We start from the raw sequence: 27585 nt of genomic DNA, 5'->3' as shown, positions 1-27585 counted from the left end.
TTAATTATTGTCTTTTGGATTTCACTCCAATTATTTAACATTTTAAAATGTTAAATAATTTCCAATTTTTAGTTTATTGTTAAAATTCTCATCTTTTTTACATGTTACTGATGAGTTTGTTATTAATTAATATATTCTTATATATTAAAAAAACTCTGTTAATCAGTCTGATGATATCAGAGAAAATAATAACTGATAAAAAACCCCCAAAAATTAGATTTATTATTCCCTACCCCTGAATGAAGTTGCTGAAACACTTGATTTAAGTGACATGCTGTTAGAATGTAATGTAATGTAATTAGTACAAAATGTGACTGAGTAAATGCTAAAAAAAAAGATTAAAAAAAATTGTTTTTTGCTAACTCTTTTATTTAGATTTTTATAAGACCAAACACCATCAGAAAATACCTTAGCTGTTTAACTGTCATTAAATTATATGAAGACATTTACCTACCTTTTGAGTAAAATTTTGAGATATTGTTTGCAGAGAGATGAAAGGAATATATCTAACTGCCCTCTTGAATGATTGTGATTATAATTAAATAGCATCAATTCTACATTTACAGAAATGAAAAATCAAGACCCTACAAAAATGCTAACTTGTAAAATTTGATCCTGTACCGGTAGCATACTTCTCCTTATGTAATATACTATACAGTAAAACTATGTAGAAGCCAGGAAAATAAAAACCTATTAACTTTTATACAAATTGAACCATATTTTGTTAATACAGTATTTTTAATAAGTTACATCGAACCATTTTCAGTCATTCTTGTGTCTATCTTCAGTGATTGGTGCTGCTGTTAGCTAAAATTATTGATAATTTTGATTTTAGTTACTGTATTGTGGAAATAGATTAATAATATTATCAATTGAAGTAATTTATTTATTGCATTGATTATTTTCTGTTACAATACACTTAAAAATAGGAAAGCAACTGGCTGCTCTTCATTAAATATTTTCTTATGCTGTATCTCAGATCTCAGTGCTATCTTTATATAATGGTTACTATTTAATAGTGGTGTTATTGAGGTTTAAAATAAAAACATTGTTTACTAACACCTTACAGCATTTTTATTCATACTATTATATTTTTAAATTTAAAAAAAGTTATGCTAAATTTAAAATTTGTTTTTTTATTTATTTTTTGGTTCTTTATTATTATTTTTTGCATTAAAAACCGAGTTTGTAAAAAGATAAATAAATAATTATATTAAAATTTTAAACAGTTTCAGAAGTAGAAGTATTGTGAATGTATACATTCGTAGTTGGTATTAATAAGAAAAAGGGAAAAAATAAAAAATTAGGGAACTTTTGTAACGCTTTAAGCAGTGCTGCAATGCACTACTGTTTACTATAAGAGGGTCAGAGATTGAGGCGGAAATAGCACCAGGATAGGTGCCAAGACCGATCCGCTTCTATGATGTCGTAAATCGCAATGGAGAAATCGGGGGATAACAGTCGGGTCGAATCCGCATCTGAAAACAGTAAACCCGATAAATGTAAAGTAGATCAGCGGATTAGTAAAGCTATCGAAGAGGAAGAAGCATTCCTCGAGTATATAATGTCTTTACCGGCTATGTCATCGGAAAACATAGAAGCGTTTAAGAAAAAACAAACACCAGAATTAATGAGATCGACGTCGGAATTTGGAGGCGGACTAGAGCATTTAGAAAACTTGTATAAATTAATGGAGCATCTGGGACAACTACGAAAACAAAATTCTAAATTACAAAAACGAGTGAAATATTTAGAGAACATTGCTCAAGAGGAAATGCAAGAAGTCGAATGCGAAGATTCGAGTAGAATGGAATCCCGCAGGAAACGTAGTACCAAATGTAAGTCATCCGGTTATGGAATACGGCAATCGTTAATTCGAAGTGCCAGGGAAAGAAGTAGATCGGTCGGTGTAGATGAAATGATAAAGTCTAGGCAAGTTGAAGGTATTAAAAGTAAAGTGTCTAAGTGGACAAAGGTGAAAGAAGCGTTTCGGTGGGAGAAAGTTATTTTACCCGAAGCCGCATCGCAGGATAGTGGTCTGGGAGGTGGGGAATATCTTCGTGTACCGAGTGATCAGTCTTCTTTCAGTGTCAGCCCGGCTGATTCAGTTTTAAGTGGTCCTCAACCTATTTCTTCTACTTCTACTTCTGAAGACGAACTGGAACTAGATGTCCTTCAAGCTTCAGAGGCCGGTAAGTCAATCTTATTCATTCTTTATTTTTTTATTTTTATTATCTGACATATTGATTTAATGAAGAAAATGAGGTAGGTAAAATTAAAGATAAAAACTACCACACCTTCTCCGGGACTAAACCCGAGACTTATTTGATCTAGAAACCAGCACGGTTAATCACAAAATTATCTTTGTTAAGCTTTAATTTTCTTAATTTCATAATGTCATTTTACGTAAAATTGATAAATGCGTGTATTAAAATCGTCAAGTTTGTTCTAGATTTGATCTTTTTAAATGTTCTATATATATTTAATATTTATAAATCCGTTTCATCCGATTTAAAAAAATAAAAGAGGGTGGTTTGTGTCTATATATATTTTCTCTAAGTTACTTTACGATTATTTATTGTTGCGAGACCACCCTTATTGCTTCAAAGGATGAGATGACATGACAATTTTGTAGCTGTGAAAATGCCATGTCTGAACGGGATTCGAACCCCGAACTTCCGGATGTAAGGCCAAGACACTACCGCACGCGTCACGGTAGCCGGCAAGACAAAAACCTGATTTTGTTTTAAGGACGTTCAGTATTGCCGGCATATGAATAGTAAAATTTCTGATTTTGGTAACTAGATGTCTAATGTTATTAATATAAAGATAAATTATTGTATTGTTTTGTCAAATTTTTACATTCTGTGAGTTGGTACAATTCAAAATAATTACTACGTAGGCTGATTTTGAACCAGAAGTAATTCACCCAACATTTGTTCGGAGTTTTTTGAAAAAAAAACTAAATATTTTCTTAAAATTTCAATATGTTTTTGTTGTTATGTGGAATATTATTTTTTACCTGAGTTCACCACATAAAAAGTATCGGGTGGACTCAGGTATTATTTCTGATTAGTTATCTATGTTTTCTTAGTGTTTATTTCCGATTATGAGTTTCTTTGTGCTCCTATAACTCCAAAACAACTGTACCGGTTTTAATGGAACTGATATCAAATAATTCTTTACTCTCTCTCTCTCTCTCTCTCTCTCTATATATATATATATATATATATATATATACATATCTTTAATGCGTGAAGATAGAATGAAGGTAAACGCAAATTTGATAGAAAACTTGTTAAAAATATTTTATTATTAATCGAACTTAAGCTGTATCTGTTTAGAATGTGAAGATTCTTTTCTTATCTCAATCTTTTAAATAATATTCATATGAAAATATTTTGATTATTTTAGTAGAGTGACATCATGTTGGCCAATTGTAACCGAAATGAAATGCCAGTTACTTATATTTAGAAATAATCGTACAAACTTCATAAAAATCGGTTTACCCTATCTAAGGATAAAAAACAAAGCGATAACTGGCGAAAAAACAAACAAAAACGTTATTTACTATTCTCCACCCCTGAATGAAATTTCCGAATTACAAAATCAGTGACATCTTACCTAATGGAATCATCTGATCAGTAAAAGGATGTGCTTTTGAGTCCAGAAATGAGTAAGAAAAAAAAAAAAATAATTTTTTTTGCCCCCACTCTTTTATAGGGATTTGAATAAGGCCAAAGATCATCAAACCCTTATTTTAGATACCTATGGTGCATTATATTATATGAAAAAAATAAAATTTTGAGATACAGGACCAATAAGATCTGAAGATACAGACCTCATTGCCTCTTTTCATAAGATGTGACAGCACACCTGTGTAAATACAACTTTCTTGGTTTTTCAGTGTTGAAATTGTGTTTTTTGATTATAGGGGAGTGATGAAACGTCAAGACCTGTAAAAATCTTGACATGCAAAGTTTGACCCTATTAGGATACGTTTCGTAATATGTAATAATTATAGTTAAACTACATTATCGGGAAAGTAAAAATCATTTATTCAGATGAGGCAGCAACCTTTTCATTTTTTTATGTGGTAGTGGAAACAAAAAATAGTTTTAGTAAAAAAGGGGTAGAGTCATTTTTATGCACGTTTACAATGAAGTTGTTATGTAAGACAAACTACCAAAGTTGTTAGGGTAAATAAAATTTTTCTTTTCTTTTAAAATAAATTTAAATTTTATTCTTACGTATTTTTAATAAGTAGAATTAATGATTTTTAAATTGTAACTTGAGCGAAATCGTTAAACATTAACAAAATTTAATTTTTTCGAAATCTGGATACAGTTACTGAGGAGAGAATAAAAAAGTGTGTTTTTTTATAATTACGTATTAATCTGTTTTATTTTAATAAAAATATTAGTTGTATTTTTTTCTTAATTTTCATGTTTCTAACGTAAATTTTAAATACAGACCTGTCTTATAATTTATTAACTTAGTTTTACTCTAAAACCGTCGTGAAAATTTCAATCTTCTTTAGGTATTACATCAGTAAATGAATAATTTTTTGTAAAACAATTTGTTTTTCATCTGACAAATATGCTTTTAAATTTGCCTTTCAAAATTTAAATGTAGCAACATATTTACTTTTCATAGTTCATTATCTAAAAGCACAAACCTCTTAAAAAATATTTTTAAGAATTCTCTCGTAATTCCTAAATGTATTGTCGAGTGTTCGTGGTTCGACAAGGATATTCAGAGACTAACAAACGTAACAATTTCTTATAAGTAAAATTTACCTCTAAAAATACAAGAAAAAAATATCTGATGTGGACACCACATGACGTCCTTGTTCGCATATTAAATTACATATACACATTTTTTTTAAAATAAAAAGTAGATAAAATTTTATTACATTAACTTCTGATATTTTTTAATTTTTTTTGGTTTTATTGTTATTAATTATTATTTTTCGTAAAATGTTTTTACAATCTGAGGTTAATAATTATTAATAAATCAATATATTTAAGTTTAAAAAAAAGTTAAAAAAGTAGATGAAGTAAGATAATTTTATTTTAGTGCCTTCCCTTTGTAAAACCGAAATATTTCATTAATTAAAATTTCATTTGGCTATAACTCTGGAACCAATGAAAATAAGCACCACATGATATATCGTTGAAAAGCTCTGAATGAGGGCATTACTGTCGTTAAGAAAAGTCCAAAATCCAAATGTTTTTGGATTTTGGGCTTTTTTGGACACTTTTGGTTCAGTCGATTGCAATCAAAAGGGGAGGTGCACAAATAGATGTTAAAACAATCCTAAACACAAAATTTCAACATCCTACGGCTAATCGTTATTGAGTTATGCATAGTACGTACAGACGTCACGCCGAAACTAGTAAAAATGGATTCAAGGATGGTCAAAATGGATATTTCCGTTGAAATCTGAAAACCGAAATTTTTCGCGATCACAATACTTCCTTACTGGGTACAAGGAAGTAATAAAAAGGAGCAGGATAACATTCTTGTTTCATTCCTTTCTCTACTGCAGATTTTATTTTTTCATTCTCTAATACTTTTTATTTTAGAATTCTGATTCTTCTATAGATTATAATAAATAAATTTTCTTTCTCTTAGTTTTAATTCTATTGTTTTTAAAATCCTAAACATATTATATTATATACAGATATTTAGAAAAAGTAATTCTATAAATGCCAATGCTATCTTTATTTTTCTTAAATCTACCTTCTAAGATTAATTTGAGGACTATAAATTAAGGTATCGATCATTTAGTAATGATTATTTATTGCTCCTTGCATCAGACTGGAAATTAATTTTTTTCCTTTTCTGACTGGCATTTTGTCAAAAGGTCCACGACAGATGTCGATTTTCAGTACATTGTTTCGGCGGTGTCTTTCACATACTTCTCGCCGTCATCCACTTGTTTTGGCTGTGGTGTCAGTTAATAAAAGTTATAACAACTATGTTTACTAATATATGTGAAAACTACATTCTGAAAATGTTAACATTTTAAGTAATCTCAAAGAAAGAAAAAGAGTAGGTTATCAATTCAATCCGTTTGTAATATTTTTTCGTATGTTCAATCTTTACTGTTTTTTCAGAATGGTTCGATTTAGATTATTCTTTTTTTATTTTGTGCAGGTAGTTCATCTAATTTTCCTGTTGTAAGCTTTTTCAGCATGAAGTTGGCGGAAAATTTTTTAAATGAATTATTTACACATATTATTTTTACGGTTAAAGAGTTATATACACCCTTATGTCATTCTGATATTAAAAGTATTTCCGCTTGAAAATTCAAAATGATTATTTTAAAACGTTACATGTAATAGTAACTCAATCAAAGTAAAAAGCCTTAGCTTTGCATCGGTAGCAGTCAGATGATTTTTACTGTTGGGAACGAAGATTAAAGGTAAGAGTATCACTTTGTGATGTCGTAAAGATTTTTTCCTGAATCCTTTCTTTTAATTAAAATACAGGTTTCTTGTTTTTTGTATTTTTGACGAACGGCTGTTTTTCATGTGGGCATAATTTTTCCAAAATTCTAATCTAGTTTTTAAATAAATAAAAAATAAAAAATAAACTTTAAGAAAAAGTAAACACATAATTTCTTTTAAAATTTTTAATTTCTGGGACTTGTTTTAATCAATTTTTAGGTCAATAAACATATGAAACCATCAAATTTAATCCAATACAATCATATTTTTAATTTAATATACTTCGATTGCATATAAACAAAATAGTTATTTTTTATTGTTATTATTCATATTGTCATAAGCTATTGAATTACTGTCTACAATGTTAAATTAAAAACACTTCTCTATGTGTATATGCCTACACTGTGTATTACGTTTAATATACGTAAAAGCTACCATTTAAAATCCAAAAAATTTCTGTACAGCCTTATTTTATCCTTTGAGCAGAATTCAAGGCGAAATTTTTCGCAAGCTATAACTCGAATACGAAGGGTCTCCGAACCCATGTTTATATGAAGTTTTTTCTTTATTATCACTTAAAAAGCATGACCTGAATTTTTTTTTACGATTGTTTGTGAAAAACTCAGTATAGTTTTCATACAATGGGAGTTTTAACGTATGTTACGTAGTACAAAATTTAGGTTCATGTTCATGAGGAAGAGTTTTTAATGTAACATTGTAAACAGCAGTTCAATTGCTTATGATAATAATAACGATAAAAATAACAAAAAAAAAAAAAAAAACATTTTGTTTATATGAAATTGCAGAATATTCTGATTTATTCAAAAATTTATTAAATGCATTAAAGCTAATGATTGCTCATCTCAGAAGGTTTAAAAGTAATCTTTTTTAGTTCTCATCAGTAGTGGAAAGTACTTAATGTCAAAAGGTCCACGTGGCGCCTACTTCAGTCCATAATAAACGTCGACGGTAAATGTTCCTGTCACCGACTTGCTGAGACTGTGTTATCATGTCAGTTCAAGTGCGGAGTTATATTTGAAAAAAACGTCGAATTTATGTTATTTATACGATAAACGACCTTGTTTTAATTTTTTTATGCATATTTTAACTTTATAAGTAGTCGGTTGATAAACAATATAAGGAATATGTTGACCTAACCATAAACTCTTTAAATCAAAACTTAACTTAAAGTTAAGGTAATATATTTCATACTAAAATGAAAATGAAAATTCAATTTCATAGTTATGAAATAATACACCCTGACGTATAAAATTATAAAGATTCATTAGATGTTTAATTTTAAAAATATTTAAATTTCTCTTTGGAGCTAATTAGCAGAAAATTCGTGACTAGTATTAAATTTAACACTTTTTATCATTTTTAAGCATTTAATAATTATACAATAATTGTTTGTGATTGTGTATGATGTAATGTAGAATTTTTTATTTTTTATGAATTATTTAAATTATACTTCCTAATAAAAAATCAAACATTGAAGTGAATCTCAACAACATAATTATTGGATGAGTACAAATCTTTAACAACAGTGATTTAGGTATTTATTTCTGTTAATCGAAAATAAAAAGGACACTGTAATCCTTGAGGAGAAAAAAATACTCATGTCAGGAAAAAACTATGAAAGAGATTTTTACCAACTTTTCGAAGAAAAATGTATTACTTTAGGTCGCATGTTGTGATTGGTTTGGGGGGGGGGGGGTAAAAATGATTTTCTTTACGTTTTGAAATATGAGGAGTACAGGAAAATTATATTCACTTAAATAACGGTTTCTTTATATATAGACTCACGACATGTTCACATATATATATATATATATATAAGAACATGTCGTGAGTAATTCATACACGGTGTAATCAACTCCTAGCAAAAACTACTGAAGATAAATAGATGAAATTTTTATACTCCTTCTTACGGTATAAGGGCACACTAAGAAAGGATTTTTTGAAATTCCGAGAAAGGTGACTGTCCTAGTGTGTACATTGATGGTATCTTGATCCCACAAACGGAGAGTGTACGGTAACTAGGACTTCACTTAGATTGGCGTTTGACCTGGAAGTGTCACGTGAGGATAAAAAGAAAACAACTATACTTGAAGTATAGGGAACTGCTCTGGCTGCTACGGAGAAACTCACGCCTCACGTTGTCCAGTAAAATGCTGATTTACAAATTTACCCTACAATCAATCTGAACTTTGGCGTGGAGTTGTGGGGAACAGCAAGTAATAGTAACATAGCTATCATACAACGCTTCCAGAATAAAGTAACGAGAGAAGTTGCAAAGGCACCATGGTTCACACGGAATGATGAAATTCATGAATATCTAGAGCTTCCGACGGTTCGAGAGGTTATGAGACAGCGCAGTGTTAAGTACTAGCAACGACTTAAAAATCACGTCAACCACTTAGCAATCAAGCTGTTTGATAACAGCAGGGACTTTCGTAGTTGAAACGTCTCTATGTGCTTGACTTGTAGTGGCTACTTCATGACAGTTTGATAAATGACAACGCCAAATCTAGTGATATTATTCTTGTTTGACTATTATTTTTCTTTGGTTTGACGATTTATTTGTTTATTGGTTTAAAGAGAGTTTTTTTTAACTTAAGTGTGGGCTAAAAAAAACTTTTAGCCTAGTAAAACTTTTAGTCGCTATATAACTAATCCCTGTGGTAAATTATCGATTGAAGGTATAACTTTTAGACCTTAATATAATTTGAATTTAGTTGGGCTCGGAGTATTGATTTGCAACAGTATATTCGGTTCAGTGAAGAAGGCAACAGGCAAAACTCATTCTTCATCTTCTTATTAAGCCTGGTATGGGATTCATGATATTCTTGAAAATTATTATACCAGGAGTTATTAGTATCTAATATCAGATCACCATTAACTGTTATGATTATGGCATCAAGCATACACGCTTTCCATATTATATTTGTTACAACTTGAAAAAATTTACCAAAAAAAAATTATAGAGTAATAAACGTCAAATTGTATATAATAAACCATATCTATTTATATTAAAAATAAAATCAAATTATCAGTTAAATAACTAATCTATTAATTTACTTAAAATGTAATATTCACTTCCAGTTTTATTTGTTATTTTTGCGTGAAACATATAATGACCATTTTTAATTATAAATTATACGTACAAGTTCATTAAATTATTCATATGTACAACACTTGCAAAATAAAAGCTACTGACTTTTTGCCAGTGGTGAATCATTTATACGAGATATAAGTTCAGCTTTTTGTTTTCTGGTTTATTTAAATGGATGATGTAAGATTATTTATATGAAACTAAAGAAAAAAAGAGAAAAAACTCTGTACCGCCAACTATGCTAAGTAATAGTTAATTTTATCTACAAATATAAAATTTTCAACTAATTATTATGAACGGCAAACTGGAAAAAGATACAAAATCTAGTCATTCACATAATGAAAGCAGCCGTCGAATTTAAAAGTCATCAAACTGATATCCGATAACAATTTGACGATTGCCTGTTGATAATTATAAATATTTTGTCTACGTCTGGCCTAACTTTTCATAGCGTTCAACTGTTTAAACAAATAACTAACTGTAATTATATTAAAAAGAATTTTTGTGTTTAAGTTTCAAATTTTCTCTTTGTTCTATTTTATTAATTTTTCATAAAATGAAGATTATTTTTATTTGCCTCCCAAATGTTTAGACCAACCTACACATCCAAAAAAAAAATTAAGGAATATTTCTTCTCTTAAGATGTGTTATTACCAACTTTTTGAAGAAAAATACAGTATTACTTTCGATAGCATGGTGAGAGTAGGGGTGAAATGAATTTTCTTTACCTTTTGAGGTATGAGGAGTACGAAAATACCATTAAATTAAATTGTCGTTTATATATTTATTTATTTATACGCCTAAGCATAAAAATTTGTGGATCAAAAATCTCCAAAACTACTAGAACAATTGGTTGAGTAGTTCTTGAGTTGACTCAATTTAAAGTCGAACAATTTGAGCGGGGTAAGTTAGAAGCGTGATTCGTTATGATGCTGCACGTTGGAACGTTGACGTATCTTTATCTGCGGTATCTATTATTAGCAATATTGTTTGTTGTATTCAGGTAGCGTTACCTATACTTTTAGGGTAATGATGACTACGTATTTGTATTTGAGTGGAGCAAAGTAACGAAAGTCGGTCTTCTTGCGCTGAACTGCGGTAGAATATTTTAAAAATGTCTCCTGGACTAACAGTCAAATTTCCTCAATTACTAATAATAAAACAGTTAAAAAATATTTCTTATTATAACATGTATAATAAACATTAAGGAGATCTAAAGTCTCGTCCTTCTATCCTCATTGCATTTGTGGCAGTCGTTAATCACACAGTTAAAAATCTTTCCCATTAAGTTTTTCTTCCTACTTATAAAATCAACTAAGATTTTAATCAACAGTTTTGAGACGGTTCACATAATTTGGCTTTGAAGAAATTATGGTTTCATTAATTTCATCAAAACGAAAAAGCTGTCAAATCACATTAAGCGGTGGCCATTCAATTACTTCGACCATGATTAATCCGTTTAGAAAAATTTTAAACGAGGTAATCCTTAAATTAAAGAGCATATTGTACAAATGTTCCATCTTAGCCCCAAAAAGAGAAGGACGATATCAAAAACAATGTTGTTTACTAATCCAGAGACAAAAATCTAATTTATGAAGATAAGAATTGTCTGTTAGAGTTCCATAGAAGAAATAAGACCTCTCAATTTTCCTTATTTTCTGTTCCCTCAACGAACATGTTCCCCAGGTATATTAAGGTCCTTCTCCATAATTATGAGAAGAATTTCATCAGAATAATAAACACTGTTATGACGATTTAGGTCTTTAAATTTAAAGCATGATTCATCTCACCATATCACTGACTTTGAGAAATTAGTATCTACTTTACCATGAATAATAAATTTCTCATGAAAGTATCATGAAATCTTCCCTTTGTTTCACAAAGAGAAGGGAAGTTCACAGTAATATTCCTCTACTTTGAACTTTTAGTTTTCAATTAAGAAGTTGAAAATTAAGAATGAATCTTAAATGAAGAGATGTTAAAATAATTTTCATGAATAGCATGATGTAATCTTAGTCATAACTCTTTAGCTTCAATTCCTTTAGAAAATTTAGTGAAGTTGTTCTGGATATTTCAGACTATAGCAAGCCTTTCTAGTTAATTTTTGAGGACTCTTTACTAATATTTGTGCAGTAAGATTTTTGTTTATTGAAATGCAACTAATTCTAGGCTTACTATCTGACCATAGAGCACCTCCAAAATCTTCAGCATTTTTAAATTTTCTTTTCAGTTTAGGTAAATGTTGTTGGTAGGAGCAAGGAAATAAGAAATCTCGGATGAAATTCTTCATTAATAGCAGCAGTATCTGTATTATTTTTCTAGGAATCATAAAAACTTCCTGTTTTATAAAAAAAAGAAACAGAAGAACAATAAAAAATTATCAATTGAATTATGTCACCTGGTTATTACCAATTTTAAAATTATATGCAGAGGAAATGACTTTTGGCCCACCATACACAATAAAATTTATTTTATAATAATTCAAATAATTATTCTATAAGTAAGTCTAGAGTAAGGTTTTCAGTTTGGTGTATTATTTGGCTTATTATTCTTGTTTTGTCATCTGCTTCATGCATGTTATGTTTTTCAGTCGTATTCAATAAATCAGATTTTAGTTTTTATACCAATTTAACATTTTTTTTTCCAAAACTGTCTTAGACATTTTTGGTTACAATACTGCTAAAATTTCTAAGTTTCCACACTTTTTAAATTTGTTAAAATTGATCAAAATTTTCATTTATATTTTAGCTTTTATTTATTTTTAAACCAATCCGTTTATACAACTACCTGAATTAGATGTCTCTTTTTTAAATATTTATAAAAAAAACAAATAATATTAATTATAGAAAAAAAGGCATTTTATCTGTAATGTAGTAAAATAATCTGTAATTGTACACAAATACCAACAAAAATGGATTCATTTCACCCAGTCAATAAAGTTATTTACAGAAATTATAATAATAAAGATTTTTCTTCTAATTAACAAAAAATTTCATTATTTTTAACTTATTTATTTCTTAAAATATTATTTTTGAATTTTTTTTTTTGTCTTCAGTCATTTGACATTTGATGCAGCTCTCCAAGATTCCCTATCTAGTGCTAGTCGTTTCATTTCAGTATACTCTCTACATCCTACATCCCTAACAATTTGTTTTACATATTCCAAACGTGGCCTGCCTATACAATTTTTTCCTTCTACCTGTCCTTCCAATATTAAAGCGACTATTCCAGGATGCCTTAGTATGTGGCCTATAAGTCTGTCTCTTCTTTTAACTATATTTTTCCAAATGCTTCTTTCTTCATCTATTTGCCGCAATACCTCTTCATTTGTCACTATATCCGCTCATCTGATTTTTAACATTATCCTATAGCACCACACTTCAAAAGTTTTTCTAATCTTTTTTTCTCAGATACTCTGATTGTCCAAGTTTCACTTCCATATAAAGCGACACTCCAAACATATACTTTCAATTAATTTTTGATGTAAACAAATTATATTTCTGACTGAAGGCTCATTTCGCTTGTGCTATTCGGCATTTAATATCGCTTCTGCTTCGTCCATCTTTAGTAATTATACTTCCCAAATAACAAAATTCTTCTACCTTCATAATCTTTTCTCCTCCTATTTTCACATTAAGTGGTCCTTTGTTATTTCTACTAAATTTCATTACTTTGGTTTTGTTCTTGTTTATTTTCATGCGATAGTTCTTGCGTAGGACTTCATCTATGCCGTTCATTGTTTCTTCTAAATCCTTTTTACTCTCGGCTAGAATTACTATATCATCAGCAAATCGTAGCATCTTTATCTTTTCACCTTGTACTGTTACTCCGAATCTAAATTGTTCTTTAACATCATTAACTGCTAGTTCCATGTAAAGATTAAAAAGTATGGAGATAGGGAACATCCTTGTCAGACTCCCTTTCTTATTACGGCTTCTTTCTTATGTTCTTCAATTGTTACTGTTGCTGTTTGGTTCCTGTACATGTTAGCAATTGTTCTTCTATCTCTGTATTTGAACCCTAATTTTTTTTAAATGCTGAACATTTTATTCCAGTCTACGTTATCGAATGCCTTTTCTAGTCTATAAACGCCAAGTATGTTGGTTTGTTTTTCTTTAATCTTCCTTCTACTATTAATCTGAGGCCTAATATTGCTTCCATTGTCCCTATACTTTTCCTGAAACCAAATTGGTTTTCTCCTAACACTTCTTCCACTCTTCTCTCAATTCTTCTGTATAGAATTCTAGTTAAGATTTTTGATGCATGACTAGTTAAACTAATTGTTCTGTATTCTTCACATTTATCTGCCCCTGCTTTCTTTGGTATCATGACTATAACACTTTTTTTGAAGTCTGACTGAAATTCATTCCCCTTTTTCATAAATATTACACACCAGTTTGTATAATCTATCAATCGCTTCCTCACCTGCACTGCGCAGTAATTCTACAGGTATTCCGTCTATTCCAGGAGCCTTTCTGCCATTTAAATCTTTTAATGCTCTCTTAAATTCAGATCTCAGTATTGTTTCTCCCATTTCATCCTCCTCAACCCTCTTCTTCCTCTATAACACCATTTTCTAATTCATTTCCTCTGTATAACTCTTCAATATATTTCACCCATCTATCGACTTTACCTTTCGTATTATATATTGGTGTACCATCTTTGTTTAACACATTATTAGATTTTAATTTATGTAACCCAAAATTTTCCTTAACTTTCCTGTATGCTCCGTCTATTTTACCAATGTTCATTTCTCTTTCCACTTCTGAACACTTTTCTTTAATCCACTCTTCTTTCGCAAGTTTGCACTTCCTGTTTATAGTATTTCTTAATTGTCGATAGTTCCTTTTACTTTCTTCATCACTAGCATTCTTATATTTTCTACGTTCATCCATCACCTGCAATGTATCGTCTGAAACCCAACGTTTTCTAGCCGATTTAAGAATTTCCTTTTAACATTCTACTTCTACATTTTCTACCTTACCTTTTTTACTCAGACCTCTTGCGATGTCCTTCTCAAAAATCTTCTTTACCTCCTCTTCCTCAAGCTTCTAAATTCCACCGATTCATCTGATACCTTTTCTTCAGGTTTTTAAACCCCAATCTACATTTCATTATCACCAAATTACGGTCGCTGTCAATGTCTGCTCCAGGGAAAGTTGTGCAGTCAACAAGTTGATTTCTAAATCTTTGCTTAACCATGATATAATCTATCTGATACCTTGCAGTATTGCCTGGCTTTTTCCAAGTGTATATTCTTCTATTATGATTTTTAAATTGGGTGTTGGTAATTAATAAATTATACTTCGTGCAAAACTCTATAAGTCTGTCCCCTCTGTCATTCCTTTTGCCCAGCCCGTATTCATCGACTATATTTCCTTCCTTGCCTTTTCCAATGCTTGCATTCAATCTCCAACTATTATTACATTTTCATCTCCTTTTACGTGTTTAATTGATTCATCAATCTCTTCGTATACACACTCTACCTCATCATCATCATGGGTGTTTGTAGGCATATAGACGTTAACAATCGTTGTCGGTTTAGGTTTTGATTTTATCCTTATTACAATGATTCTATCGCTATGCATTTTGAAATACTCTACTCTCTTCCCTATCTTCTTGTTCATTATGAAACCTACTCCTGCCTGCCCATTATTTGAAGCTGAGTTAATTATTCTAAAATCACCTGACCAAAAGTCGCCTTACTCTTCCCACTGAACCTCACTAATTCCTACTACATCCATATTTATCCTATCCATTTCCCTTTTTACATTTTCTAGCCTACCAACCTTTTTTAAACTTATAACATTTCACGCTCCGACTCGTAGAATGTTATTTTTTAATTTTCTGGTGACCCCTTCCTTAGTAGGCCACCCGGAGATCCAAACGGGGGACTAGTTTACCTCCGGAATATTTTACCAAGGAAGGTGCCTCCATCATTGCTATATGAAAATGCAGAGCCACATTTTCTTGGAAAAAAGAAGCTGTAGTTTTCCATTGCTTTCAGCTGCACAGTAGTCAGAGGACTGAGTGATGTTCATATGGCCGTTTAAGTCATCCTAACTCACGCCTCTAACAACTACTGAAAGAGCTGCTGCCCTCTTTCTGGAATCATTCCTTAGTCTGGCTCTCAACAGATACCTCTCCAATGTGGTTGCACCTTCGGTCCAGCTACTCTGTATCGCTGAGCACTCAAGCCCCCTCACCAACGGCAAGGTCTCATGATTCATAGAGGAGGATTTTTGAATAGTAATATTAATTTATAAATTAGGTCAAGAGAGGGCAGAAATGCTAAACTGAATTTTAGCCATGTGAACTTGTTAGGAAGTCATATTGCTAAGGATAACACCTTTTAAGCACATCTTTTAAGATTGGATTAGATTTTGTATAAATAAGCAAGGAGGTCATTAAACAGTGTCTTTAATGTAAATCAATTATGATTTTTAGTCGGTTGAACACTAGTAACATTAATTTTTAATTTGGCTTAGAATCATGACATTTTCTGTCATATTTTGGAGTATTTTCTTGCAAATAATAATTAAGTTCTTCAAACTTTTATTTGTTTCTCTTTCACTTAATTTAAATAAATTTTCTCACAATTAAATCTTAATTCAGCTGCTTGTGTGTTTATTGGTAACAAAGTTAATTTACACCAAGTCTAAAAATGTGTGTACTTTGACTTTTATTGTTTTCAGATTTAAAACTTTCTGAAAAACTACTGAGATCCAGTGGGTCTATTTTAAGGCAGAAATAATATTCATGTAAAATATTGTTCAAAACAATTTATTTTTCTTTATAATTTGCATACCAAGGATTTTAACAAGTATTTTTACCTTTGGAGCAAAACTACTTTTTGTTTTAAAATTTTAGAAATCAGAACAAAAATTTTTTGTAAACTGCAATTCTTAAACAAAGCGTTTCTGTATACATGTTTACATTATGAACTTCTTGCTTTAAATGAATCCCAGGAATACACCCAAAGACAGTGGCGATAAAACTTTGTGAATCTTACTGTACATGTAATTTGTATATATATATATATGCACATGTATATACATGCCCACACACACACACACACACACACACACACACACACACAGAGAGAGAGAGAGAGAGAGAGAGAGAGAGAGAGAGAGAGAGAGAGAGAGAGAGAGAGAGAGAGAGAGAGAGAGAGAGAGAGAGAGAGAGAGAGAGTGAGAGAGAGAGGGGGGGAGATCATACATTATATACAAAAAAAAGTTACTATCTTTCAGAAATATTTTATTTTTTATATGTGTGGGTACATACGAGCACATGCACTTGAGTGTCTGTGTATATGTATCCAACCCTACAGCGATTCTTATGGATTTAATAGGTTTTTTTTAAATGAATTGCTAAGGTAGAAAATCGACATTGTGTTAATAAGTTCTTACTTTCACTATTTTTGAAATGGTAACCTATACTTTAAATCACTTAAAATGAAAAAGGTACTTATTCTTCTTCTTCAGCTATCATGAATTAGGATTCAAAAATTGTTCCGGCATCAAGCTCTTTTTTTCACCCTTCCACCTGTCTTCCACCCTTTTTTTCTCGGCTGACCCCAATCTTGACTACCCTCTGAACAATAATCCAGTGCTTTTTAGGGAAGCCTAATCTTCAATCCTGTAGATATGCTTCAACCTGTTCTGTTTATATTCTCTGTTTATATCTATGTGGAATTCTGTACAATATATCTACTTTGAATATGATCCAGACAGGTTACACCTTTCACTCCTCTAAAAAAATTCAACTTGCTGCTTCTAATGACTTTCATCTCGCTTAGTCTTGACCTATGTCTCCCTTCCATATAACAGGAGTGGATGTGTCATAACATGATACAGATGTACTTGGATTCACTTTACAGTCTTTTTAAAATACGTGCTAATCATTCCTCATATGCCTTGATACTTATTTAACTTCTTTTCTATATTGGGCTCATCGTCTATAGTAATTTCACAGCTCAAATACTTAAAGTGACTAACTTGATCGAAAATTTTATCCTCCAGTTCAATCTTAGAACATATCATTTGTTTTCCTCGGTGAGCTAAAATTTTAGTTTTATTAGTTGAGATTTTAAGACTGTGTTTTAGCCAAATTGTTATATATATATATATATATATATATATATATATAAATTGCCATTTGCAGCTGATGTTCCAAACATTGAATTATAACGTGATCATTAGAAAACATTAAAATATTCATATACATATCCACTTCCCATTGAATTCCAGGCTCTACACATTGTTTCCATCTTCCAACTAGATCATTGACATTATATTAAAAACTGCTGGTGACATATTACACCCATGTCTCAAGACAACTCAAGACCCAAGAACAAGATTAAAATCTTGGTAATATTTCCTAGCCATGTTAATATATATATATATATATATATATATATATATATATACTAGTTTTTTTATATCAATTTTTAATGATTCACTAGATGAGAAGGGAAACTTCTCTCTAATATGCTCCAAAGGAGACTTCTGTTCACCCTACAGGAGAATCTGCTTTCTCTAGTTTGAGGAAAGCTACGTTGTGTCATAATTAAATTCTACTCTATTTTCAATGACCTGCATAAGTGTAAAGACAGCATCAATGTATGACTGCCCTTTCCATAACCTCTGCTGCTTTTTCAACAAAATAGTGTCACTAATTTTAGTCAATCTGCTATTCATTTTCCTGGAATATACCTTATAACCACTATTCAATAAGCATATTCCTCAGTAGTTAGAGTAGGTATTCCTATCACCTTTCTGAAACCATGACTTGACGACCGTTGCGTCTTTTCAACAAGTTGTTACTCATGCTCTCTTCCAAGTTTAAAATTTTTTCATGAAGGCAAGTCCGATATATATTTAAACAGCCCTCCATTCACATTAACTAAACTACAAGCTTTCTTATACCATAATGTAAATAGGGCTTCTTCTAACTCTTCATATAAAATTTCATCTACAGATATGTTCCAAATCATTATCACCCCAACCATCATCCTGGAACTCATTGCAACAAATAACTCCTTATAATGTTTCAGCCAATCATCCTCCTCAATTGCATTAAAATTCAGCATATATTTCTCATTTCTACTCATATGTCTTAAAACTTTGTACGCCATACTTTATCTTCCATAGACATCTTATTCTACTCAGCTTCCTACCAAGATTCCTTATGAGCTCTAGCCACTATCATTCTTGCCCTGTTATAATTAAATTTGCCCTGTTACACACCTATACTATTTTACTCTGTAAGTATTTATGAAAAGCAATTCTTTTTCCATGTATGGCATTCTTAATTTCATCATTTCATATATGAAGACTCTTCCTGCTCATATTTCGTTTCTTGGTACCAAGAGCTCTTCACTGTCTTCCTAATCACTGTGCTCAGATTGTTCTATTCCTTCTCAATAGAAGAGCTTACTTTCACATTACTTAGGTGTCAAGGTAGCCTACGAGTATATAAATACCTGACAATTTCTTCTTGTAATAAATGAACTTTATAAACATATTCCTCTGACCTACTCTTTTTAAAGTTTTGCCTCTTCCATTGAAAAAAGTATTTATTTTTTTAACTAATATGAAGATGCTAAAAATAGATGCAAGTTTAAGTTAATTATTCGGTAATAAAGATACTAATACTTTATTAAATATGTAATAGCTGCAATTAAAAAGTAAATTCCTAAAGTGGTTATTTTATATATATATATGTTTTAGAGATCTGAAAGCTTACTCTATTTAAATACTTTCTCATAAATTCATATGTATGTATTTGTGTGATGATGTAGTTCCAACTCATGCTTTTATAAATGAGATTTTATTTAATCATTCATATCTAAAGAAAATGCTGTAAAAAATGAAAGAGCTCTAGTAACAATTTTGATTTTTTTAAATATTTAAAAATTTTACATTTACAAAAGATGTTATTCATTAGGTGTCATAACAGCAGTGGTAGCAGGCAATTTTATATGAGTATTTAATAATGCGTATTCTTACCAAAAGAAATTACTCAATGCATTACTAGCACAACTGAAGAATTAAAAGGTATTCATTTTTTTCAAATGAGTATACAAATTTTATTTTATTCTATTCTAAAAATCACTTATTCAATCACATTTAATCTTTCTATTACCAAGGAATGGCTATACAAATAATATCATTATTCTCAGAGAAGTTAAACATGACTGTTACATGTACTTAATGTGCATCACATGCGTCACAGACATAAGAAAACTTTGAGTGATAGTTTAAAGTTTACACTGACTGTAAAGCATTAGATTAACATAAATTTCAGTCAAGAACAATTCATATTATTTAATGAATTGTTTAAATTAATTCTTTCAATTTGCAATAAAGGAAATTTTTTTGAATTTAAAGAAATATTTATTTTTCAATAATTTTGTATTAAATGTTTACTGATAAACAGTTAAACTTTTTATTTTATCAGTAAACTGATAAAATAAAAATTTAAATTACAGAATTTTTTAATGTTAAATTTATGATCTTTTTTTATTGAAGATGCATTTTTTAAAAAAATTATAGATCTAAAAGTTGATTTTTAAATAGGTATTATGTTAAAATTATCTTTTATTCTATAAATTATTAAAAGTGTTTATATTTTTTAATAAAATTTCTCTGACATTAATTATATACATTAAAATTTTATAAATAATCAAAAATGAAGTTTTATGAAAACTCTTCTGATCATTTTTATTTAGAAATTTATTTTTATCAATTTTCAAAATTTGTGGTTTTCAAAATATTTAATTTGCTTTTGTATTTGATTTAGTTTAATACTAATACAGATTCGTGGTCAAAGACATTAGTAGTTCGATTATTTCTCCACCTTTCTCCACATGAGATTTGTGAAAGTGTTCAGCTACACACCTGGTATACTTATATAAAGATATACCTTATACTTTATACAGTGAAAATGTTGTTACTACAAAGTAAATTTTCATGGTGTACACACTGACACTCACACAACCCACCCCCACCGCATGCACGCACACACACACACATTTATATATATATATGCAAATGATCGCTTTTTATTTGTGTTTGTTATACAGTAAGATTTCTATCAAAATACTTCTCAGACAAATCATGGCCATGAATTCTGTAATATCTTTCAGTAATTTATGATAAAAACCTTTGTCTTCCAAGAAACTTTAATTGTTTTTTGATTTTGTATTATTTATACATATATGTAAATGAATCATATCATTTTATGTAATAAATGTACACAATATACCATAATTAAATATTACTTATTTTAGAATGCAGTTGGAGTTTGAATTGTTAAGTGTCTCATTTTTTTCAAAACAGTGTAACATTCATTTTTACGAAGTACAGAAATCAACTACTGATTTGGCCAAATGCCAAAATTTTAGGAATAACATGCTTTCGGCTCTAAGCTATAAGCTATACAATTGGACAGTACCCAATAGTTTGATACCTGCACTCTGTTTTTTCTTTTTTAAATCTCATTTTATTTAAAAATTATTTACACTACTAAATAGCAGAAGTGATATGATTTTATTTTTAAATTTATTGACAAGGAGGTTTTATTAGAAAAAACGATATATTTCGAATTGACTGCATTTTACTACTTATACAAAAATAAAGATACATATTTAATACTTTTTTCAAAGACATGTATGGTTCTCGTATTAAAAATGCTGGAAAAATACTCTTGACTTTTCCACTATTAATAACAAAAATTAAAAGTTACAGCCAAAAAACAGAATATATTTTTTGTAGTTGTGGGGAATAAATTTTAAGAAAGATTTCAAAAAATATTCATGTGGAGGTTAAGCTTAACAAATTTGCTGAAGTAAAGTTTTTTTAAAAATTTAACACCCTTCAATAAAGGCTAATATAAGAAAATTTGTCGTATTTTGTTATTTTTGGTTATATTGGAAGAAAATAAATGTCTATTATTACTATAATAATAGACATTTATTTTCTGACCGACCTGACACTGCGGGTTTCTGGGGGCCACCATTGCCACGCTGTAGGGGGGATCCAACTGCCACTGAGGGAAAGCCCGGTCGGACTTCAATGGACGAGCCGCAACTCCCCGACTTCGCCGGAGACCTGCTTCTGGATCCAATAGCTCTTCTCAGAGCTAACGCTAAAAAATACTCTTTTCAGGGCCACCGCAAGGTTATGAATTACGTGCCGTTGAAGCCGTTCGGCGACAATATACATGTAGAGTTTAATTTATGACCAACTATATTCACAACTATATATATATATATATATAGATAGATAGTTGTGTGTATATTCACACACACACAACTAAATTAAAGTAAATTATAATAATGTTAACAGTTGGTCAAGTGAGTAATTGTGTAATTGCTGCGCCTTGTGGAAACCCATCAAAAACTTTAAAATTCTAAACATAATCTGCGTGCGCTGTTCCTAAGACGGAAAGGTTTTCGGTGTGAACCTATTGCTACATATTATATTTTCAGTTACACTTTTTCATTATCTTAAAGATTTTTTACGTTGTTATTTAGTTGTATTTGTTTTGTAATCTTTAACTTGTTTACTTTTTCTTTCTCTCTCAAAAAAAAGAAAAAAAACATATTGGACCTAGACTCACAGGTTTTGGCTGTTTTTATTTTTTAAAAGAAATTTTCTTATTAAGTTATAAGGCATTATTTAAATTATTAATTAAGCTATAAAATTTATTTTAAACTTAAATAATTTTAAAATAGATATATAATATCTATTATAATATAATAATATATATATAATATAATAATAATAATAATAATAATAATAATAATAATAATAACCCAGGGGGGGATCCTGTCCCCCTACTGGGCGCGTCCTCAAGGTGGCGGATAGAGGAAGGCCTTGTAGATATACAGGGTAGGTGGTGTTCTTCAAAGGCCCACCCGCGGACCATAACAGGTACTTTAAATCCAACGCGTCTGTTCCAGATTGGGCGGCGTTTGGTCGGCGTCTGTTTCCCATGTTAGGGACGGCCGTTTCTAGAGGTGTCGGAGCCTTGCCCGCAGGAGCTTATCCTGTTACCCATTTGTTTTGAAAATTAATGGAGTACAACGATGAGAATAAATGCCGGGGCGGTAGGGTGTTGCGGGCTGACACCCTTCGGAGCCGTCGTGATGTTCAGTCTGGGGTGAGGAGTTCTGGAGCGAGTGGCGGCGCCTCACCTAATGGTACCACAAGGCCTGGAACGTCTTCTGTGGCTTCTGTTGTGGCTGAAGTTCAGTCACCCAGTGCTGTAGAACCCCGGGGTAGGAAGCGGTTTAAATCGACAGATGAACATAATGCCTTCCTTTACCGTACCTACCTAACTATAACAAAAATGGAATCGGACATGAAACCGTATAGTGTTCTGCTGTACCAAGCGATGGTTGAGAAGTTCCCTGAGCTACGATGTAAGTCTGTCCAAAACATCCTGGATCAGCGCAGATCCCTTTTTAAGTCTAATAGGGTTCCTGCGGATGTGGTGGCGTTAATCCGAGCTGATGTTTCTAGGGAGTTAGGGTTGTTGTCTAGCCCATCTTCAGATGAAAGTACTGTAGAAGAAACGATAAGAGCCGACAATCCCCTCTCCGATCAATTTGCTGAGAACGAGATGCTGTATGGTGGTATGGATCCGTCGGCCAGACAGCGTATACCAAGGCTGAGGGTTAATGGCGGAACGGGGAACATAATGAGCCTTATTAATGAGATTCTTGAAGAAAAAGTAAGATTGGTACCCTCCATAACTGAGCTCCATGAGTTAGTGTACATCGGTGCGATTACGGCAGTCAAAGCGAATGGCCAGCGAATCGTCGCTTCTGTAATCCGTAAGAGTCCCCAGCGTCCACCTTGGTAGGAGAGACTGTGTAGGAAGGTCGATAAGCTGAGAAAAGAGATTGGTCGTTTGTCCAGTTTCTTAACATCTGCTAACCCCAGTGGAAGGATCCGATCGGCGGCGGAGTCGATAATCCGAACATATGAGAATCCGGAAAACACCACCGGCCATGAAGTCCTGGATTTGTTAAAGCAACGATTGATGGTACTGTCATGTCGGCTGTGGCGGTATCGGCAGAGTAACATGCGCCGGGAACAAGCTCACTTGTTCCGTACCAATCAAAAGGAGCTGTATAAGCGGTTGCAGGTTTCACCTCAGAAACAACCTCAGGCGAACGCGTCCCCTACTATTGAGGAGGTCTTGGGTTATTGGGGCCCGCTTTGGTCGTGTTCCTCACAGCATAACAGTGGGGAAAGGTGGATTCGTGAGGAGCGAAAACGAGTTGATAGAGTCCAGACAATGGTAGATAATTTAATCACTATAGAAGATGTACAGGAGGCAATTAGGAAAACCCATAATTGGAGGGCGCCTGGGATTGATGGAGTGCATAACTTTTGGTACAAGCGCTTTTCTTCTGTTCACAGGCGTCTTGCAGAATTTTACTCTGCCATCTTGCGAGATGCAAGTCTAATGCCGACCTATTTCACCCAGGGGATGACCTATCTGATCCCGAAATCTTCTACTGCGAAGGCAGATCCGTCCAAGTACAGACCTATTACCTGTCTCCCCACAATATATAAGCTTTTTACTTCTGTTCTCACTGCCAAAATCAATAAGCATCTTGAGAGGCATCAGATCTTAGCTGAGGAGCAAAAAGGGTGTCGTCAGGGTAGTAGGGGCTGCAAAGAGCAGCTAGTGATTGATAGCGTTATCTCTGTAACGGCAAAGAAGAGTCGGGGCAGTCTATATACTGGTTATATAGACTACAGAAAGGCCTTTGACTCGGTTCCGCACTCCTGGTTGATAGAGGTCTTACGTCTCTACAAAGTCGATCCCGTTGTCATTGAGTGCCTAAGTGTCGTTATGGGTAAGTGGTGCACAAATCTTTTGTTGACTATTCCAGATAAGAACCCCGTTAAGGTCGGAGTAACACAGATCAACCGAGGCATTTTTCAGGGTGATTCCTTGAGCGCTCTATGGTTTTGCTTAGCGTTGAACCCTCTGTCTTCCATCTTACAGAAGTCCAAGAAGGGGTTTCTCTTGGGCAGTACAGTTTTAGCCACCTCATGTATATGGATGATATTAAGCTTATTTCTGACACTGAAAAAGGGATCCGGCAACTTGTCAAATTAGTCGAGAGGTTCAGTGTCGACATATGCATGAGTTTTGGTCTTGACAAGTGTAGGGTCAATGCTATGAAGAGAGGAAAATGATCGCAGATTGAGGCGTGTGAAGTGCCGCAGATGGATGCTCCTGCACTCATGAATGCAATGCAGCGTGGTGAGACATATAAGTACCTTGGTTTCCTGCAGGATATTGGAATTAGCCATAGTCGAGCGAAAGAGGACCTTACATCTGGCTTCAAGAGTAGAGTAAGAGCCGTCATGAGTTCCCAGTTGAGTGGTTCTAATAAGGTAAAGGCCATTAACATGTTTGCCGTTCCGTTGATTTCCTATAGCTTTGGCGTGATAAATTGGACGCAGACAGACCTTGAAGGGCTTAATAGAATGATTCGTGTATCGTTCACGCGACACCGCTCCCATCACCCGCTCAGCTCCGTCGAGCGGTTTCACCTGTCCAGGAATAGAGAAGGAAGAGGCGTTGTGGATTTGCGGGAGGTTCATGCAAAACAACTGCTGAATCTCCGGAAATACTTCCTAGAGAAGAGCCAATCCAGCTTGCTCCACGGGGTTATAGTAAAAAGTGACAGTAATCTAACCCCACTGCGCCTCGGTGATGAGAAATTTCAGCCCCTTGAGGATACCTTCTCCGAGATCAGTGTGATGGATAGGTGGCGCTCGAGGGAGTTGCATGGGAGGTACTATGCGGCACTTATGGATGAAGCGGTTGATCGAGATGCGTCTGTGGGCTGGCTGAAGTATGCCGAGTTGTTTGCTGAGACGGAGGGCCTTGTATTTGCTATACAGGACAGGGTCATCAGCACACTCAGCTACAGAAAGCATGTTGTCAAGGATCCTGCTGTAACCATTGACCTGTGCCGTCTTTGTGGATCGACCAACGAGTCCATCGAACATGTCGTTAGCGGGTGTCAGTTTTTAGCTCCAAGGGAATATACAGTCCGACATAACAACGTGGCGAAGATACTTCATCAGAGACTCGCTTTGAACCTGGGTCTCCTCTCCGTTTCAGTCCCGTATTTTAAGTATGCTCCTCAGTCTGTATTAGAGGACGATCAGTATAAACTGTACTACGATCGTACTGTTCTGACGGACAGGACAGTGGAGCATAATAGGCCAGACATCGTTCTGACCAAGAAGCAGGAAAAAATCACCTTCCTGATTGATGTCACAATCCCATTGTCCACCAACATAGTGAAGAAGTACACGGAAAAACTAGTGAAGTATAGGGATCTTGCAGAACAAGTCAGGGAGATTTGGGACCAGGAGAGCGTAACAGTGGTCCCGGTGGTTTTGGGCGCGATGGGAGAGATTCCACGTTCTCTGCATGGTTCATTAAGATCCGTTGGAGCACCAGCAAATCTGTTCCGACCAATGCAGAAGGCTGTGTTGCTGGATACATGCCGCTTGGTCCGTCGGTACATCACAAGCTCGAGCGATAAGATAACGCCTGTTCTTGAGGGGCCACCTGATCATCATCAGATGGAGCTGCAGACGGGGGACAATGGCCGTTAACATCTGGCAGTTCATAAATTGTTATGTCTGGTATTTTATCTTTCATTCTTACATTTTACCCATAGTTTTCAATAGTTCATGCTACCATATACATTGCACGTCAGAACAATAGTTATAGCTCCTGCGCCTTGCCTATGGGCCGGCCAGGATGCATTTTACTGGGCTTGCCCAAGAGAATAATAATAATAATAATAATAATAATAATAATAATAATAATAATAATAATAATAATAATAATAATAATAATAATAATAATAATAATAATAATAATAATAAATAAAAATAATAAATAAAAATAATAAATAATAATAATAAATAATAATAATAAATAATAAATAATAATAATAATAATAATAATAATAATAATAATAATAATAATTAATAATAATAATAATAATAATAATAATAATAATAATAATAATAATAATAATAATAATAATAATAATAATAATAATAATAATAATAATAATAATAATAATAATAATAATAATAATAATAATAATAATAATAATAATAATAATAATAATAATAATAATAATAATAATAATAATAATAATAATAATAATAATAATAATAATAATAATAATAATAATAATAATAATAATAATAATAATAATAATAATAATAATAATAATAATAATAATAATAATAATAATAATAATAATAATAATAATAATAATAATAATAATAATAATAATAATAATAATAATAATAATAATAATAATAATAATAATAATAATAATAATAATAATAATAATAATAATAATAATAATAATAATAATAATAATAATAATAATAATAATAATAATAATAATAATAATAATAATAATAATAATAATAATAATAATAATAATAATAATAATAATAATAATAATAATAATAATAATAATAATAATAATAATAATAATAATAATAATAATAATAATAATAATAATAATAATAATAATAATAATAATAATAATAATAATAATAATAATAATAATAATAATAATAATAATAATAATAATAATAATAATAATAATAATAATAATAATAATAATAATAATAATAATAATAATAATAATAATAATAATAATAATAATAATAATAATAATAATAATAATAATAATAATAATAAAACGATGCACCACGATGCAATGCAGCGTGGTGAGACATATAAGTACCTTGGTTTCCTGCAGGATATTGGAATTAGCCATAGTCGAGCGAAAGAGGACCTTACATCTGGCTTCAAGAGTAGAGTAAGAGCCGTCATGAGTTCCCAGTTGAGTGGTTCTAATAAGGTAAAGGCCATTAACATGTTTGCCGTTCCGTTGATTTCCTATAGCTTTGGCGTGATAAATTGGACGCA

The 27585-nt window shown here is 31.7% G+C and overlaps 1 protein-coding gene across 1 annotated transcript in view; it reads left to right on the top strand.

Moving 5' to 3' along the window:
* Positions 1-1372: 1372 nt before the first annotated feature.
* The window catches only part of LOC142319664 (uncharacterized), a 139050-nt gene continuing 112837 nt past the window's right edge, over positions 1373-27585 (top strand). The window contains exon 1 of the mRNA XM_075357217.1: positions 1373-2192. Within this exon, the coding sequence (XP_075213332.1) occupies positions 1439-2192 (754 nt within the window). The 5' untranslated portion in view covers positions 1373-1438. The remainder of the gene's footprint in view (positions 2193-27585) is intronic.

This window comes from Lycorma delicatula, chromosome 1 (assembly GCF_047948215.1).
Source record: "Lycorma delicatula isolate Av1 chromosome 1, ASM4794821v1, whole genome shotgun sequence".
NCBI lineage: Eukaryota > Metazoa > Arthropoda > Insecta > Hemiptera > Fulgoridae > Lycorma > Lycorma delicatula.
The sequence above is the reverse complement of the archived record's forward strand: the minus strand, read 5'-3'. Positions and strand labels throughout refer to the sequence as shown.